Below are 19,387 nucleotides of genomic sequence, written 5' to 3'. Positions count from 1 at the left end.
TAGTGGGCTTTAGCTTGGTGAACTTGATTCTCCCCTCCACATAGCCTCCTCAACCCCTAGACCTGTGCCCCAAATTTTAGGGTGAGACCAACATGTACATCCCATGTGTCAGCACAGCCACGGTGTCCACCTGACTGTATTCCACCTAAGGCAGCCTTCAAGCTCAACCCACACATCCTGTGCTCTGTCCCAGCCTACTGTGTCCATATTAGGCACAGACATAAAAAAGTCCACATCACCAGACCTCATTACAAAATACAAATATGAATGACCTCACCAGTCTTAGGAAAAGAACAGGTCAACAACCTCAAAGAGAATGAGCTTAAGAGAATAAATGCCTAAGAAATGTTCAAAAAAACACAAACAGAAGTTTGATTAAAATGACAAAGACAACCCAGGATTGGAAAGCTGAACTATACTCAGCAACCTACAGAAGCTTCTCTAACACAAGACCACATACTGGAACACAAAACACGTCTTCTTTACAAATACAGTAGGCTGAAATAAGTCATTGCATCCTATCTGACCACAATACAATAAAAACTTAAATTGACAACAAACAAACCAAGTAAGCACACAAACTCAGAGTTAACTTTTTGCTAACTAATTAGTGGGTTAAAGAGAAATGTCAATTAAAAACCCTGAAACTAAATGAAAATATAAAAAAACCTCTGGATGCAATAAAGGTATTCTTATAAGAGAAATTTATAGCTGTAAGTACCTATATTAAAAACTCAGAAAAGGCACAAATAAATGACTTCATAATGCAACTTAAAAATTTGGAAAAACAACTAGACAAACCCAAGTTCTGTAGATGACATGAAATTAAAAGAAATAAAATCAGAGTAGAAATTAATGAACTAGAAACAAAGAAGATAATACAAAGAATTAACAAATCTAATATCTGGTTCTTTGTGAAGACAAACAAGACCGAGAGACTCTTCCCCAACTAACGAAAAGGAAAAGAGCACCTAACTGACCAGGAACTACCACAACAGACACCAAAGAGTACTTGAAAACACTGTACTCCATTAAGTTGGAAAATCTAAAGGAAATGGACACATTTCTAGACTCAGTCAAATCAACAAAATTCAACCAAGAAGAGACCAACATGTAAAAGAGGAAATTGAAACAGTAGTATAAAGCCTAACTGAAAAAGATCCAGGCCAAGTTAGATTCATAACATAATTCTACCAGACTGCTAAAGAAGATCTACAGCTAACCCTTAAAATTATGAGGTGGGGAGAAACACTCCCAAATTCTTTCTATAAAGCAACATTACTCTAATACCCAAGCCAGGTTAAAAAAAAAAAAAGCTACAGGCCAACATACCTGATAAACATAGAATTAAAATACTCTCAAAACAAGTACAGACCTACATCAAAAGACCATCCAACATGACCAATTAGGCTTTATGAGTAGTCCACCATACACTAGTCAATAAATGTAGTAAATCACATAGATGGATATAGAGACAAAAAGACCATCATCTTAATAGATGCAGAGAAAGCTTTTGACAAAATCCAACGTAACTTCATGACAGAAGGTGTAGAGTGTAGTAATACAGGAAATATATCTCAACATAATAAAACTGTATATGTGGAACTTACAGCCAACATTATCTTAAACAAAAACTTCCGTTGAAATCAGGAGCGACACAGTGCTGCCCAGTATCCCCAACTCCTTTTCAATATTGTACTTGAAGCACTAATTGAAACAAAATCCAAGAGACTAAAGCGATACAAATGGAGGAGAGACATTCCCATTTGTAGATGATGTGATGTTATACTAAAAAGCTAAAAAACAGTCTATCAGGAAACTTCTAGAAAAAGCCAACAGTAGTAGCAAAATATCAAGAAACAGAAACTTATAAAAGTCAATAGTTTTTATATACACCAATGACAAATGCACAGGCAAAGATTATGGATGTGCTTGCATTCATAATAGTCGCTAAGAAAATAAAATAGGAATAATCCTAAAGTGGTAAAGGACCTTTACAATGAAAACTTAAACCTCTGAAGATAGAAAAGACAGTAGAACCTGGAAAGAAAGCCCATGCTCATGGATTGATAGAATTAATATTATAAAAATGACCACTATCAAAATTCATTTACGGACTCCATGCAATCCGAATCAAATTCCTCATCTCATTCTTCACTGAAATAGAAAATTCATATGGAAGCACCAGAGACCCTAAGTAACCAAAACTAACAACACTGGAGAGACTGCCGTTCCCGGCCTCATGATATTGTAGAGCCATACTAATAACACCAGTATAGGCCTTACACAAAAGCAGACTATTAGGCCAGTGGAACAAAGTAGAAGACCCAAACATGAATACAAATAGCTATAGCTAGCTACTACTTGCCAATGGTACAAAAAACCAAACCAAAACAAAACACCAAGCAGGCATTGGGGGGAAATCTAACATCTTTAACAAATGGTGCTGAGAGAGCTGGAAGTCCACATGTGGAGGAAGGAAATTGATCCATACCTGTTACTTCACACAAAACCCAACTCAATTGGCTCACTGACCTCACTGTGAAGCCTGGAGCAGTGAGAGTGTTAGAAGACGACATAGGCGGCACTCTATAGAGACAGGTGTAGGAGAAGAGTTTCTGAATAGTATTCAATTTGCCCAAAAGGCCAGCAATTTACAAATAGGGTTTCATAAAACTAAACAGCTTCTACACAGCTGAAGAAACAACCCGGTGAAGAAGAAACCTACAGAATGGGAGAGAATCTATGCCTACTACACCTGACAGATGATTAAGAAAATGAAAAGAAAAACCAAACAACCCATTCAAAAAATGAGCTTGTGATCTGAACAGTGAGTCCTCAAAAGAAGAAACAAAAATGACTACGAAATATCTCAAAAAATACTTATCATTACTATCAATTAGAAAAATGTGAATTAAAACAACTTTGAGGTTTATTTTACCCCATCAGAATGGCAACAAATGCTGGGGGGGGGGCAGGGATCTGAGAAAAAGGGAACCCTCATTCATTCTTGGTGGCACTGTAAGCTAGTCCAGCCACTCTGGAATGAGTATGGAGAACTCTCCAAAAGCTAAAATTAAATCTACTTCCTGACCCAGCTATCCCACTCCTTGGCATGTGCCGAAGGCCTTGGCATCCTGCGCCCAGACACTCGCTCAGCTGTGTTCGTTACTGCTCTACTCCCAATAGCTGGGAGATGGAAACACCCTAAATGCCCTTCAGCTGATGACTAGGTAATGCAAATGTGGCACACACGCTACCGAATACTGTACAGCTGTAAATAGAAATGAAAGGAAACCTACAGGTGCATAGGTGGTATTAGAAAAGATTACATTGAATAAGGTAACCAAGTCTGGAAAAACAAACATCACATGTTCTTACATATCTGTGCCCTCTCATTCAAATCTTCAGATGTAAGTGTATAAAGCTGGGGTAGCCACAGAAGCCAAGGAAGTAAAATGGAACCATGGTGTGTGTGTGTGGGGGGGGAATAAAGAGGAAATAATGGGAGTAAAGTAATTTAAACAGGGAAATGTAAGAAACAACTAGGTATGGTTAGTTGGGAGAGAGGTAAAATAACAGCAAGAATGCCTGAAAGAGTCCTGAGGAACCCAATTATCTATTTACCTAAGAGTGCATGTAAGTATGTATACATACATATGTTTTAAAATGACAATTTCCCACCTCGGCTGGTAATTTTCTATCTACTGATAATGAATTTGCTGAGAAATTACAGAAGTAATTCTACACACACACACACACACACACACACACACACACACACACACACACAAACCCCTCTACTTTAAGAATAAAATACTGAAAAGGTGAAAGATCTCTGAAACAAAAGATTACCAAACCCTGAAGAAAGAAGCTGAAGTAGTTAAAAGGTAGTGAATATTTTGAAAGAACCAATAGTTATATTACCAAAAGCAATCGATGGCTTCAGTGTAATCTCCCAAAGTACCAATGACATCCAAACCAGAATTAGAAAAATCACATAGAAAGAGGAAGACCTCAAGTAGCCAAATCAGCCTCAAGTCATAAGCTTAAAACTATAACAAGCATGGCTTCTCTTCGCAGTGAAGTGACGAATACATAGCCTCATCCTGCGCATCCCTCAACTACCCCCCCTAAGCTGCAGGGAACATTTGGAGGAGAGGAAGGAAAGAAGAGACAAGATAGGAGGAGGGGCGGTGAAATGTCATCTTCTGGGCTAGATACAGCCATAGTGATCCTAAGTTTAGAGCAGCTGTGTTTGCCTACCCGGGACCTGCACAAGAATGGACCTATCCAGATGCGGGCCCAGGGGTCCCGCTCAAACTATGGCACCAGCCAAGGACAATACAGGCTGTAATCTTCAAACCCCTACCCAGATCTAGCCAATGGACAGGACATTCTCCACAGTTGAGTGGAGAGTGGGATATTACTTTCTCACATACTCTGGTGCCTCACCTTTGACCATGTCCCCTGGACGGGGAGACCTGGTGGCACTCAGAGGAAGGACAACAGGTTACCAAGAAGAGACTTGATACCCTATGAGCATATACAGGGGGAGGTAATCCCCCTCAGGAACAGTCATGGGGGAGGGGAATAAGGGGAAATTGGGAGGGAGGGAAGAATGGGAGGATACAAGGGATGGGATAACCATTGAGATGTAACAAGAATAAATTAATAAAAAATTATTTTGAAAAAAGAAAAAATGTATTAAAAAAAAAGAATGGGCCTATCAACAGGTTTGGACAAAAGAGGAATTGGGGCCCTGCCCCTCATGGAAATATTTGCTACTGATAAATTCAAGGAGAGGGAGAGTCGTTGCCTTCAGTTGTGTACCCAGCTGGTGACTCCACCAGGCTCCAAAGGGTAATTCCAATCCAGTGCCACACAGATGGCTCAGCTTAAACTGAATGTGACCAAACCAAACCAAAAGCCAGGGCCTGAAAAGGTGGAAGATAGGCAAAGGTGGCACATTCACACTACAGAATACCAGGCAGGGGTGCATAGTAGGGACGGGGAAGGGGTACAGCGTAGACGTGGGAATGAGAACAGAGTGACCACAAAGCATTATATATCTGCATGAAATTGTCAAAGAACAGTCAATACAAACATCCAGATCTAGACCTATCATACCTGATTTCAAGACATACTGCAGAGCTACAGTAACCAGCACAGCGTGGTACTGACATAAAAGCAGAAACACTGGCCAAGGGACTAGAACACAAAACCAAAACCAAAACAAATCCACGCACCTACAATTTTTGACAAAGTTACCAGGAACACACACCAGGGAACAACAGCTTTGTTAATACACTCTGCTTGGGAAACTGGATATCTACAAACAGAATATTGAAACTTGATACCTTTCGCTCCGTGAGTATAAGACCAAACAGATTCAAGGTCTTTTGACAACTCTATGAGGAAGACAAGGGAGACTACATGGTAACTGATACAGGTAATGGCTTTCTGAATAGGACTCCAGACCCGGGAGCCAAAAACTAAAAACTGACAAGAGTGGTTACATCAAACTGAAAAGCTGGGCAACAAAGCAAACAACGGCTGGGGAGAGATTCACTAGCTCTTCATTCATGAGCTTAATGTCTAGAATATATAACAAACTGAAAAATACACCAAGTATGCTGATTTCAAAATGGGCTAAAATTAGACACTTCAATAAAGACATGTAAATGGTCCGTCAGTATATGAAAGAAATGCTTAGCAATTAAGGAAATGAAAATTAAAATTACAGTGAGGTCCCAGCTATACTAGCTACAATGGCTGTTACAAAAACAAACCCGAACAACAAACATGCCTGTAAGGACGCAGATGAAAAAGAATGCACACATTTAGTGAGAGTGTAAATTTATGCAGCAACTTTGGACTGTTATGTCCCTAATTATCCATGGGCACATATGCAAAGGGTACGAGATAAGCTTCCTCTATACCCAACTCTTATGGCAAGCTTCACTAGGAAGCACCTTAGGTAGCCATTAACAGAATAATAGATAACGTGTATCCATATCACGGAGTCATACTGAGCTATGAAAAATAAAGTCACTTGGAAAATAGATTAACTTAACCTTAACTCATGTTAAGGACAACAGGCAGCCCAGACAAAGATGAACAGTGCATGCTTTCTCTCATGTGTGGAAATTTAAAAACAAAGAGCTGGCCTAAAAGTAGACTAGTGAACCCTAGGGACTAGGAAGATGATCAGAGAGGGTAGGGGGCAAAGGTGTAGAAGGAGGATAGAGAAACCAACATGCAGCGTCTCAGTGTCTGTGTGTGGGGGGAATCAGTGAATCCTCTTACATACAGCTAATGTGTTAAACATGCACATATATAATATATGTGTATATATGTGGTAAAGTATAGGTTATTAACCTCATAGCATAATACAAATGCGCTGAAAAGAATGACTCAGTTTTCTGTAGGGATATAGCTCCCGAGAGACTCCCTGTGCTCCAGTAGAAGGCTCTGTACCTGCATGCACGGGTGGAGTCAGTGCATTTTCACAGAGCACATTCGCAACTGCTATTCAGTTCCAGCAGAATCCAATGTCCTCTTCTGCCCTTTGCAGGCACCAGGCACACACGTAGTACACGGACATACATGCAGGACATATGGAAAAGAACAATTAAAATATTAGGCAGAGGCAGGCAGGAGCAGGAGGGTCAGGTTTTCTGGCTGGCCTGGGACAACTGAGATAGACTAGGGAGGGAAGCAGGGGCAGATTTTATCAGGGCATATAATATGCATGTATTAAATTCTCAAATAATAAAAAAATGAAAATTAAGTAAAATATCCCAAAAAGTTGAGAAAGTAGTGCTAAGTATAAAAGTCAGGCAGGTAGGCAGGCAGAAAGGAAGGAAGGAAGGAAGGAAGGAAGGAAGGAACGCCAATCATTCATGGGCAGATAGCAAGACACAGGCAGACAACCATGCTGCAGCACTGAGAAGTGTTTGCAAGGAAACAGCAAGCAAGTAACATTCACTTGGTCTGGACTCATTACTTGCAGTTAGAAATACGTATCCATGGACTACATTTCTGTTGCTATGACAAAGTGCCATGACTATGGGCAGCTTAAGGAAGATGTCTGGGTTCCTGGCTCCACAGCAAGGAATCCGAGACAGTAGAGCCGCAGCATGGCAGCTGTCAGCAGGCCTAATGGCAGGAACAGGAAGCTGAAGGTTCATATCTTGAACTTCAAGCACAATGCAGAGAGCGCAGACTAGAAGTAGGCAAAGGCCTTTTAATTTCAAAGCCTGCTCCCAGTGAGGTACTACTCCAAGACTGTGCTACTTAAACCTCCCCACACAGTGCCACCCACTGGGCACCCAGTGTTCAAGCCTGAGACTATGAGGATATTTCATATTTCAAACCACAAATCCTACTTCCCGGCCCCAACAGACTCATAGCCAAACCATAATACAAAATGCATGTAGCTCAACTTTAGATATCCTCATAGGCTTTCAGTCTCTGTACTGTCCAACAAACAGTCCAAGGTCTCTTCTGAGCCGCAAGGCAATCGCTTAATTTTAACCCTTTATAAAAAAAAAGCGGAGCAATACACAGTGGCACAGGATATCCCTCACCATTTAAAAAGGAAGGAACGGGGGAAGGCACGGTGAGGAAGCACCGAAAGAAAGCAAGGCTAGAACCTAGTGTCCTAACAAATCCTGTAGCCCCATGTCCTTAGTTCAAGAGCTCGGACAGCCTCGCCCCTCCAGCTTCGTTGCCTGGAACACATACCTTTCTTCCGGGCTGGTTCCACTCTCAGATTGCAGCTCTCCTTGCCATACATGCCACAGCGTGGGGACTTCCAACATCTTGGGGTCTCCATCGCAACCCAGGCTTCTCTTTTCACTACTTTCACCTAATGGCCTCTCGTAGTTCCCAGCCCTCTGAGGGCCTTCATGCAGGGGCCAGCCTGGCACTGCTGCCTGGCCTCAGTGGCTCTCTTGAACCACACTGCCAAATTCCACTGCCAGCTTGATTGCACCCTCCGCCCCGTGAATCACATTAGTGGGAGGTTTTTTATTCAGTTGTTTTTTTAGGATCAGAGAATGTTTGCCCTCCTTCTGAATGAAGTCACTACAGGGTATGAAAGAAGACTTCGATAAAGCTAAGTACTGAAGGAAAAAAAAAAAACCATGAAATACTGGAAAATAAAAATTCAGTAAGTCAAATAAGAAGCTCCATGGAAACTCTCATCAACAGGATAGATTAAGAAGAGGATAGATTACATTAGAACTGGAAGGCAATGCAGAGGGATTGTAGCATTACGTGACAAGGATAGCTTGTTACGGTACAAACATTTGAGATCTGTGGGACATCATGGGAAGAACACATGAATTGCAGGATTAGAAAGAGGAGGATTTTGTGTTAAAGGCAGAGAAAACATCTACAGATGTTTAATTTTATTATTTTAATTATGTATATGCCTCTGTGTGTGTCTGTGGGCACACGCATGTGACGGCAGGTGTGCTCAGAGGCCAGGCACATGTGGTTCCCTTGGAGCTGCAGTTGGAGGTGGTTGTGAGCTACCTGAAACTGGGTGCTGAGATTCCAACTAGGGTCATCTGGAAGAGGACTTATCCACTGAGCTACCTCTCCACCCCATGAGAGAAAACTTTTTCAACAAAATAACACAAAAATTTAAGAATCCAGGACAAAAGATATCTATTAAGGTACAAAGGGACAGGCAACAAACAGGCAAGATCAGAAAATAATCAACAGTGTTATTATCCTCAAAACAAGTACAGGTAAAAGAAAAGACATTGAGAGCTGCTAGAGAGAAGAACACGGCATCGCAGTCTCTTCATCCCCACTGTCACATTTCCTTTCTGACCTGCCCCAAGCAGTGCCACTAGCTGGGGACCAAGTATTCAAATGCCTGAGACTATAGGGAAGTTTTTCATCCAAGCCACTGTGACACTTGCTGTGTGGCTTTTCCTGACAAGCAAATATCTATTTACACCAGAGAGGGCACTGATGACCCCAAGAGGAATATTTTTACCCACGTCCAGCCTAAAGAACAGAGTCAGGGTTACTCACAGCAGCATGGGTGACTCAAAGGGAGCTGTGCGTCACGCCAGCCCAGGACAGGTGGTCTTGGAAGCTGAAACGCCGGAGTTCCCTGGGCAATTTGCAGGTGGCTCAGCTGGTCACCGGTTACTGCTCATACAGCCTCGGGATTTGAAGAGGGGACTCTTGAATATTATGAATTTCAGGAGCTTCCTAAAGCTTGAAAATTTTATTTACTTCCTAAGTCTTAACCCCCTCCATGAGGGAACGCTTCAGCTCAGACATATAGTACATGGCATACCCAATGGAGGATTAATATCTAGGATATTGAAATAATTAAACTAGAAAGTGACCAACTCTACCAATAAAAGCACTAATGAACCGGAAGTTCCCCAAAGAGTACAAATAGCCAATGTTCATGTGAAAAAAAAAGTTCAGCCTCACTAGACATTAAAGAAATGATGATTTAGAATAAACTGAAACTACATCTCACCCTAGTTAAAATCACAGTAATTATGAAAACAGGAACATGGAGTGGCTTCACTCATAGCAATGGAGACAGAGGAAGTTGGATCTCTGTGAGTGCAAGGCTATCCTGGTCTCCACAATGAGATCTAGGCCAGCCAGAACTACACAGTTAAAGCTTGTATTAAACAACAACCCAAATAACAACAGATGCAGGGGAAGGTGCCATCAAAAGGGAACTCTATGCATCGCTGTGATGTAAACATGTTGGTGGGCGTGTAAACAAGGGTCACCATTATGGAAATCAGTGAGGAGTTTCTCAGAAAACTAAAACTAGGTCTACAAAATGATAGAAGTGTGTCACTCCTGGGCATCTACCCACAGGACTCTGGGTCAACACATCACAGAGATACGTGTGCATCAGTGTTTATTGCAGCCCTCGCCACTCAAATAGCTAAGCTAAGGAACCACAGATCAACATCGGGAATGAATGTAAAGAAAACATGTTTGCTCAGGGATAGTTTGTCAGCTTTGAATAAGAATGGCATTATGTGCACTGGAGAGATTGTTCAGTGTTCAAGGCTGCTTACTGTTCTTGCAGAGGACCCAGGTTTGGTTTCCAGCACCCACAAGGTCACCCACAACCTTGTTTCACAGTATCTGATACCTTCTTTTGGCTTCTGTGGGTCCCTGCACGCACATGGTGCGCATAGACTCACTCGAGCACACACACATCACACAGAAACTTAAAAAATATTTTAAAAATGAAGTTACGTCATTTTGAAGGAAATGGATGCAACTGGAGATCCTCATATTAAGTTACTTTAGCAGAAAGACAAATGCCATGTGTTCTCTGATTTGTGGTTTAAGCAGATACATAAAATCATATATATTCATATATATATATGACATCAAAAATGGAAGCAAATCTATCTAAGAGAACTAAAGGGACTAACGAGAAGGGGAGGAGGAAGAAAGGAAGAGATAGAGTATGTTTCACACAAACTTCATTTCTGATGAAAAGGCTCTTACGTAGCATATACTACGTACTATAAACAGTGAAAATTAAAAAGAAAACCTTTGAAATATTTAAATAATTCCCAAACAACTTACAAAGCCCTCTCTTTCAGGCATAAACAGCTATTTCCTCTGAAAGACATAAGATAATGCTACTTAAGTGCAAATAATACAACAAAATTGGAAATATTTTTATTTTTATAATTTTATTTTGAAATAAGCTCAAATCTAAATAAAAGTTTCAAGAATGGTACAAAGAATTGCAATCAAGTGGGAAACTGCACTTGAGCTTTAATAATTGCTTCATTTATGTCATGACGTTTATGGCAAAATGTCTCAGTCTCTGATCATGTATTGCATGCAGCTGTCATGGTTTTGGCTTCCTAGGTCTGGAATATCTGTCTTTCCTTTCCTTGTCTTTCATTGCACCAAAGAAAGTTCTTAAGGGGTGGCCATGCATAGCATGCCATCCAGTTTACATCAGTTTAACATTTCCACAGGGCAAGACCCAGATTGTGCATTTTGGCAGCAATGCTGTGTTCTTTTCAAAGGCAGTACACGGTGTTGATTTGTCCCATCACTGGTGGCAGGACTTTGGTCCGACAATAACAAATATGGTATCTGCCATGTTTGGGGTGTACATTTTAAAAACATCTGACAACTTTTGAAGGTACTTGGAGACAGTGTAATTCATCCTGTTCTGACATCCTCATCCCGTTAGTTTGAGCACTGACTGGTATTGTTGCCTAACATATTGTAGTAATGGTTATCTAGCAGAATTTTGTAAAATTCCATTTACACTTATTAGCTGGCGTTCCAATTGTAAGGAATAACTGTCTCTCCTTCATACTTAGTGATATCAGTGTGAATTCATGGGTCCCTATTGGTTAAATTATCCCCAACTTGGCCTATGGATGGCTTTTCAGGCTGTTTCTGTGTGCTTTCGTCATGTAGCCACCATTCACTGAATGCCTCATTTTCTGATACAGAGTCCATTCCAGGATTAAGCCAGCTATTCTCAGGACGCTCCAGCACGTTAGCAGGAAAGAATATTTGGAAATCAAAATCTAGCGCTAGTTATGTTGGTTGCCGTGAGTGTATCTTTCTAGTCTTTCAGTGTTCAGAATTAGGAAATATTTATGTACAACATGCACATACCTTTTCAGCACACACACGGCATATATTATATGTGTATCTATGTATATAGATATTTATATAGGTACAGTTATATATATGTACAAACATAAAGTTCATATTGTTAGCCAATTCTAACCAACATTACTGTGTTTTTCTTCCTTTCCTTTTTAAAGAAGTTTTATTACTTTAAATTGAGAAATAATTATATATCGACTAAGAACATTGGATGATAGTTTTATACATATATGCATTATGGAATGATGTGACCAGACTATTTAGCACAATCACCCGCCTCAACTATCACCTTTTTTTGTGGTGGAACATTTTAAAAAATTCTCTTCTTTACCCGTTTTGAACATAAAAATTATAACATCAATTACCTTGCTGTATGAAGAAGCACCAAACGTATAGAATGTCTAGTTTTCTCTTTTACTCTACTTTTCTGTAGTCTCTAAGTGAGAAACTTGGCTCCCATACCTTCAGTGAGTTTATTTAAATTCTCGGTTTCTTGAATATGGTCACTCCTGCTCCAAAGAAGACCTTACACGTCATGGTCTCTGACCCCCTAAGTCTCATCCGCCACCGCACCCCAGCTCTGTTCTCCTGTGGATGCTCTTCTCACCCTGCCCCAGGGAGGCTAATCTGCGTGAGGTTGCTCCCCACCACTAACCTGTTCCAGTGGTGTGGCTGCCCTGTAAATAGAGCTTGAAGAAGCGGGGAGCAGGAGAGCGAGGGAGGCAGATGCGCAGTGACAGAAGGAATGAGAGAAGAAAGAGGTAGGGATGAAGAGAAGAAAATGTTGAATGCAGGTTGTGGGCTTGAGTTGCCATAACTGAAAGATAAATTAACCTTCCTGAGAAAAATCTGAAATAGAGATTAGCATTTATATTTTAAAAGATCTATATATATATATATATTTTTTTTTTACTCAAAAGCATTTTTTTAGTCGAGCATTGGTTGTCTTTTTTTCCCCAGTTTTATACAGATCCATCTGTAGAAGAAAACTTATGGTAAAGGGGAGTTTTCCTAGGATAATTACAAGTTGGAAGAATAAGGCTGGCTGGCTAAGGCCACCTGCATACATCTAACAAAATGCCAGAGGGGGAACTAACTGCCTGGCAAAAGCAGAATGCTGATCATGGCCACTAGAGGGTAGTATAAATTCACAGCAGATTCATTTTTCCGGCTTGAGCTGTTAAAAACAAAAAATTCAAAGCCTGTGCGAGTTTCTGAGTCCTTGAGCCTCAGCAGTGTCTTTTCCACCACAGGTACAATCCAATCAGGAGCCTTGCAAGCTGTCTTTAAAATGTTCACTAAACTGTTACACATGTGCCCAGTTTGATAGAGAAATTGAACAGGTCTCTCTAATCCTTTCAATCAATAAGTTCTAACAGAAATCTGTTCATCTGGGGAACTTGGATTTTGTTTTCTGTTTTTGCTCAAATTACTATGCTTTTCCATCCCCTCCACATCTTTAAAAACACATTCGTTCATGGTAAAACCATAGTTCACAGTTTGCAAATGAGGGCTTTAGCTCTATATATTTAATCTTGGCAAAAATCAATAGTATATGACATCATGACATAAGAGAGCATCTATGTACAAACATATACAATTTTATTGATATCTCTACAGACTACAAGAATTTTAGGTATAGTCACAATTGCTGAATGCAACAGAAAAATAGTAATTTATCATTTTTTTTGAAAAGATGCAAAAATTCTGAAGATGAAAGAAAGATACATCAATGGTGTTGTCTGTCTCTTATTTCCTAGAATAAAACATCACATAATTAAGTACTAAAAATTATAGGTTATTAGAGATTTTGATCCTGTGTACAACTATCCAAAGCCACCACCTAGTTTATCTTCTGGCTTTTCAGTTGAGAAGGGTGGGCCAAGCCAGGAGGGGAGGCGCCGTGAGGGGGGAGAACTCTGAATTCTCTTCTGTGTGTGCCATTGCTTCCCACTGGCTCAACTCTTCCTGTCTATGGGGTGTAATCACTTTTCCAGGACGCTGGTCATCAGATCGTGATTTTCCATTTACGCATATACCCAGTAAGTAAGAGAGCTAATTTTAGTGGGCCTGGGGAGCTTTTGAGACAACAATCAAACAAGGAAGTGTTTTCTCCCTGTCTGCTAAAGTGAGGTCTAGTAGGACACCTTTAACAAAACAGGAGCCACGCACCATGTCTGCTCCCGAAGGAAGAAACGTGCATAATAAATTTGGGGTTGATTTAGTGGCTATTTAGCGAATTTCCATGGTCCAGATATTGATCATTAATTTTACCACTTAGCTTTATATACTGGTGTATTTATGGTGGTATTTCTGGCATCTTATGTGAAAGACAGTCAAAACTTACAACTCTAACTTAAGTAACTAAAGGCCAAGTCACATAATAATATTATAGAGTTACAAAGACCCGGGAGCTGCCTGATGAGAAATGTGGTCTTGCGTTCATTCTGTGAGAGGCACAGTACAAATGCCAGGCAAGCAAAAGTGTGTCTTTCCCATGCTGCCTTCCACACTCCCTTGGACGGAGCAAAAAGCTGGCCAAGGAAAACAAGAATCTTTTTTAGTTGGTCATAAAGCAGTGCTTAGCAATTTTGGCTGGACGTCAGACCCACTTTTAGGGCTTTCAAGAATACCGGTGTTCTGTTCCCAGTCTGAGACTTCTTGAAATCATTGGACATTTAAAAATATCAAGTGAACTGTTATGTACAGCCAAGATTGGCAATCACTCCTTCATTAAAAAAAAAAAAAAACCAACATAAGTAAAGGCATTTGCCTGTGCTTCTGGGTACAGCAAGATTTCCACTTCACTCAGGCTCTCAATCCCCCCCACACCCCCACACTTCCCCACCACACTGCACCTTCTCCCCTTTGTAGATGAGACCTTACCGATTTCTTCCATTCAAGGCTATGTGGTCTGTGGATCAGAATTCTAAACTTTAGCACATGCTTCCTGGAATCTTGCACATGAGAGACAGTCTCGGTGACAATCGTCTCGGGCACCTGACTGAGCGCACACAATACTGCCACCTGAGACAGGGCGGAGTGACAGCCGGTGCAGAGGCTGGATAGCTTGTTGTTTCTGCTGACACACAGAGAGCGAGACCTGGTCTCTCTGTCACGCTCTCCGTGACCCAGTGTGGTCAGGGAAGCGTGTTTGCACCCTCCCCCGAGGAAGCTTGTGATACAAAGGCTATCCTAATCCTAGGCCAAGGGGGAAAAGAATTAGTTTTCCTTTCCAGGCTCTCTTCATTTTATCACTCTGTCCAAAGGCCTGATAGCTAAGTATCTCACAGAACATATCTTATTTTTCAACCAATCGCGGGCTTAATCTTACTCTTTATTTTCTCAAACTGGCACAGATAATGGGCAAACAATACCTTTAAAATGGTATTGGTGGGCCATACAAAAAGGGAACTGATTTTACTAGAGACCTGGATTTTACTAGAGACCTGGATTTTACTGAGAATCAATTCCAAAAGATTTGAGAAACGTTTCTATGATGGAATTGCTAGAAGACGTCCCAGCTTTGTCACATGTACACTTGAGGCTGAAGCCACATAACGACCCTCGTGGTGACTTGAGTGCTAAGTCTGGGACTCAGAGAAATGTAGAAACGAAGTCAGAGAAGCACGTTTTCAGGGGCTTGAAATAATAAGTGAGTCCCCTCCACCCAAACCCAAGACAAATAGGTGATTTCACAGTGGATCACTGCGTACATTACCATGAGAAGCGGGGGACAGACACTTCTCTTGTTACTGATGAAGAGAATGAACGGTCCACTTCATCTGGGACGCTAAGGAGGGGCTTTCTGCTGAGGAAGGAATAGGGAGGCAATGTCACCTTGTCCCGACGGTGCTTTGCAAGCCTTGTCTTCAGATGCCACTTCGTAGGGATAATGTAATTTGGTGGTAACCGGGACTCAGGGTCATCTTCTGCAGCACTGTTAAAGTTTCTGGGGAGTGGTTTTTCTCATGGTCCAAGGCAGAAGAGAGATGAGAAAATGCAAACGATCACATGTATGAATATTACTCATTTCCCTAAGATGGCAATGATAAAATGGTGGTGGCGGCGAGTGTGTGTGTGTGTGTGTGTGTGTGTGTGTGTGTGTGTGTGTGTGTGGTTAGTGCAACAACAGAAAAGTTCAAAGAGAAAAATCACATCTATGGTTAAATTATTGTTATTGCTATCTCTTTGAATTATAAAAATAATTCTGATACAGTAAAACCTCATTAATTTGGATTCTGCTGACCATTGATTTGTGGGACGAGTTATTCTTATATTAAGAAAGGGTTCAGCTAACAATTTGGCAAGCACATCTAAGCTTTAAACATTTATAAGAACTTGTTCTTTTCTAGCATGACATAAGCACCTACCTCCAAGTGATGTCTATTTATAAACTTTCTGATGTGTTTGCTGAAGCCAGAATTTTAAGCACATCTATTGTGAAATGTGGTGTGTCCTTTTTGATATATTCACTGTGTGCTTTGAAATAGTTTACAATTGTTAGTTCACTGATTCTCCAAAATTGAACTCTATTGCATGTGAATCACACATGAAATTTGGGGCAAAACTTCTCTTGCTAAGGTAACGTGCTCTTGTTGAATGCTGTTTTCTATAAAGACAAATAGTTTATGTATTTCACAGTCTGTCTCTTTTAAATGATGTAAAATAGTAGCTCTCAACTGGAAGCAATTTGCTCATTTTTTTTTTTAAACTGTCATTACTAGCAGGTTCTTACTGGCATTTAGAGTTCAGAAGCCAAGGGCATTGTTAACATCCCATAATATGCTAGATTGAATTTTGTGCTACTGGTGCTGCTATTGAGAACCCTTGCTATAGAACAAGTGAATCTGCGTGTGTGTGCGTGTGCGCATGCATGCGGTGTTGAGGATTGAACCGATAGTCTCGAGCATGGTGGGAGAGCTCTCTACCCTGAAACAAGTTAAATACTACTGGACCTTTCAGAGATTCTCATTGAATTCAGTGCTACTTCGAGTTGAAACTCACTATTCCTAAACAAAAGAAATATTCTTTTTGCTCATTTTAAAATGTAGAAATGTTAAAGTATCCAGGAAAACAAGACATTTGGATCCTTAAAACAGATGGCATAAATTGTGTGTTGCAGTTTGGCTGCCAATCTTTTCCAGGTCCTGGCTTTTAATTTCATTACTTTAAAAAAAAAGCCTTATATCGTCTACAAACCAGGTGTCTATTGTTTGTGTTTCGTGCCAAGCTCTCCTGTACTAATGCTGTAACAGGAGGTGGGTTTACAGAGAGATGTTTTTTAAAAACCAGAATTCAGAGACTCTGATAAATGTGACCTAGTGTGTATTTTCTGGTTCTTTTAATTATCACTGCTCTCTCTTTAAAATGACAGAAAAAAAATGTAAAGGGAGCACCATCCCAAAGAAGAAATATAAAGGCAAAGAAAATGATAGTCTTGTCTATTAAGTTGGATTCAAGGAAATAGTGATGTCTGAAATGCAAATGTAAATCCAGTAAGACCTTAAAACTCAATCAGCCAATCACCTAATTTAAGATTTTAAAAACTGGAACTACATCCACTTAGGCGAGTCCTAGATTCTGACTTCCAAGCACATTCAATAGAGCGAGCGGGAGTCTTCACTCATTTTTCCTTAGTGTGCTTCTCTGCTGGCTCTGACAGCTCGTTTTACCATGCAAGAGCTGATCTTCACTCTTGGGAATTTCTAAGACAGCATTTGGTATTTACTGACACATCCCTCTTGACTTAGCTTAGTCCCTAACTAGTGACAACATTATTGATTTTGCATCATTATCTATAGATTGTGTTATCATAATGATGAATGTGGCCAAGATAGCTAAAACAGCACGATGTTTCATCAATGTCTCTATTAACAAGTGTTGAACCCCAAAGTATTTTTTTTTAATGAAAGCCCTTGTGAATCAGAAGCGTAATAACTCAGAATCTCTTTCCCAGTTCATTAGCCGAGGTTTTACTGAACCACATCGAAGAGAGTGACCAGTTGGGTCTGTGAAAATCAGGCTGCAGAAGCACCTTGGGATTGTAGACCCTTTTGGGTCTGAACAGTAATATACTGTGTAATTGGCAGATAAGGATACAAATGGTGCTTTAAAAATATATATCGCTTTGGAAACTGAAATTGGGGTATGTGAAATTCCACTCTTTGTGAAATCAGTTCTCAAAGCTAACTGCATTGTTCCTATAGTCTTGTTTCTGCAAACTTATCGCCAACTCCTCTGTAGCATGTAAACCAGGCTGAAAAAAAAATGCTTTGAGGTGATTCAACCCTGCACGGTTTATGACAAAAAATGGGAACTCATCTTGAGGGTGGCAGATATGGGAGAAGAAGTGTTGGGAATATTTCGTTATACTGGCAACACTTGATTATGAATGGGAGCTGTAAATGATGTGAAATACTATGGAGAGAGAAAAAAGTGAATCAGATTCTTGCTGTGAAAATTCAGTTATGTCTTAGCATAATAAGGAAGATTTCAGATGAGAAGGAATTCTGGGTTTGTTTTGATTTCTTTCGGTTGAGTGTGGCAAATATACTTGAAATGCACTGATATCTTCTAATGCAGATTTTTAAATTGTTGAGTGTGGCCCAATTCATAAAAGTAGTTTACCATAAATCCATTTTCTTCTGTTATAACATGCTTTTGTTTCTTTTCCTCTTAAGATGTTAATTTATCATGCAAAGATTTTTTTTTTTCATTAAGTGCATTAATGCTTTTGTTTGTACAGGAAATTTCAAATCAAAAGGACTCCCCATAGTTTCCAAACATAAATTCTTAGCAAATTACATGCCAAGATGATAACATCCATTCCACATGGGGAAAAGACAAATTCAGCCAATGTCTTGGGGTTGTAACCAGGGTTCCAGCCTCTGTGTTGTACAGCGTCTTTGCCTTTGATAAGTCTCCTTTATGGTAACCTCAGATGGACTATAATGGAACATTTTGTAGAAGAAACTGGTTTCTAGCAGTTGAATAGTGGTGCTGGGAATAAATTTGGTTTCCCTGAATAATGGTTTCTCAGAGCAGTCACTGTCTTCTTTAGAAGGTTAGAACTGGTACCATTTCTTATCCTTATATTTCAGCATCAACTGGAAAGAGAAAACCAGCAGTCAAAAGATGCTATGAAACGGTAAAGACGCTACTCAGCAAATCAGTATTGAGCTAGTCATAGTTAAATCTCAAAGTGCAGTAAAATTGTATGGCCTCTGTGTGGAGCAAAGTGCTTATGAGAAAGGCTTAAGACACAAATGCTTAAGCTGTATAGACTTAGCCGACAGGAAACGATGTTCAGTGACCGAGACAAAATGGTAGATGTGAACTGTGATGTCTACGGACCCTTCTTGAGAGACCCATTTCCTACACAGCTTTCCGCAGGTGATAGAAAATCAATGAATACTCTATGCCCAAGGTAAGAAGTCTCAGCATAATGTAGGATTATTTTATTTCCTTGAGTAGGGAGACCATAGTACTTACAAATTTCAGGATACACAGCACCACTGCTTAGGCTTTTGTCCCTCTCTCCTTCCTTCTCTCTGTCTCTCTCTCTCTCTCTCTGATTTTTTTGAGTCAGGATTTCTCTGTGTAGCCCTGGCTGTCCTGGGTCTTACTCTGTAGACCAGGCTGGCCCCAAACTCACAGTGATCCACCTGCCTCTGCCTCCCTGAGTGCTGGGATTAACAGCCTGTGCCACCACTTGTGTCTTGCTTAG

The 19,387-nt window shown here is 40.4% G+C and overlaps 1 protein-coding gene across 8 annotated transcripts in view; it reads right to left on the bottom strand.

Annotated features, from left to right (window-relative positions):
* Nucleotides 1-13,239: 13,239 nt before the first annotated feature.
* The window catches only part of STXBP5L (syntaxin binding protein 5L), a 236,220-nt gene continuing 230,072 nt past the window's right edge, over nt 13,240-19,387 (bottom strand). For all 8 annotated transcript variants that reach the window (XM_084802614.1, XM_084802611.1, XM_084802609.1 and 5 more), the window contains one exon: nt 13,240-18,767. In XM_084802614.1, coding sequence (XP_084658740.1) covers nt 18,726-18,767 — 42 coding nt within the window. In that variant the 3' untranslated portion in view covers nt 13,240-18,725. The remainder of the gene's footprint in view (nt 18,768-19,387) is intronic.

This window comes from Acomys minous (assembly GCF_964271855.1).
Source record: "Acomys minous genome assembly, chromosome: 11".
In the NCBI taxonomy this organism is placed as follows: Eukaryota; Metazoa; Chordata; class Mammalia; order Rodentia; family Muridae; genus Acomys; species Acomys minous.
This window is presented reverse-complemented; position numbering and strand designations above follow the sequence as displayed.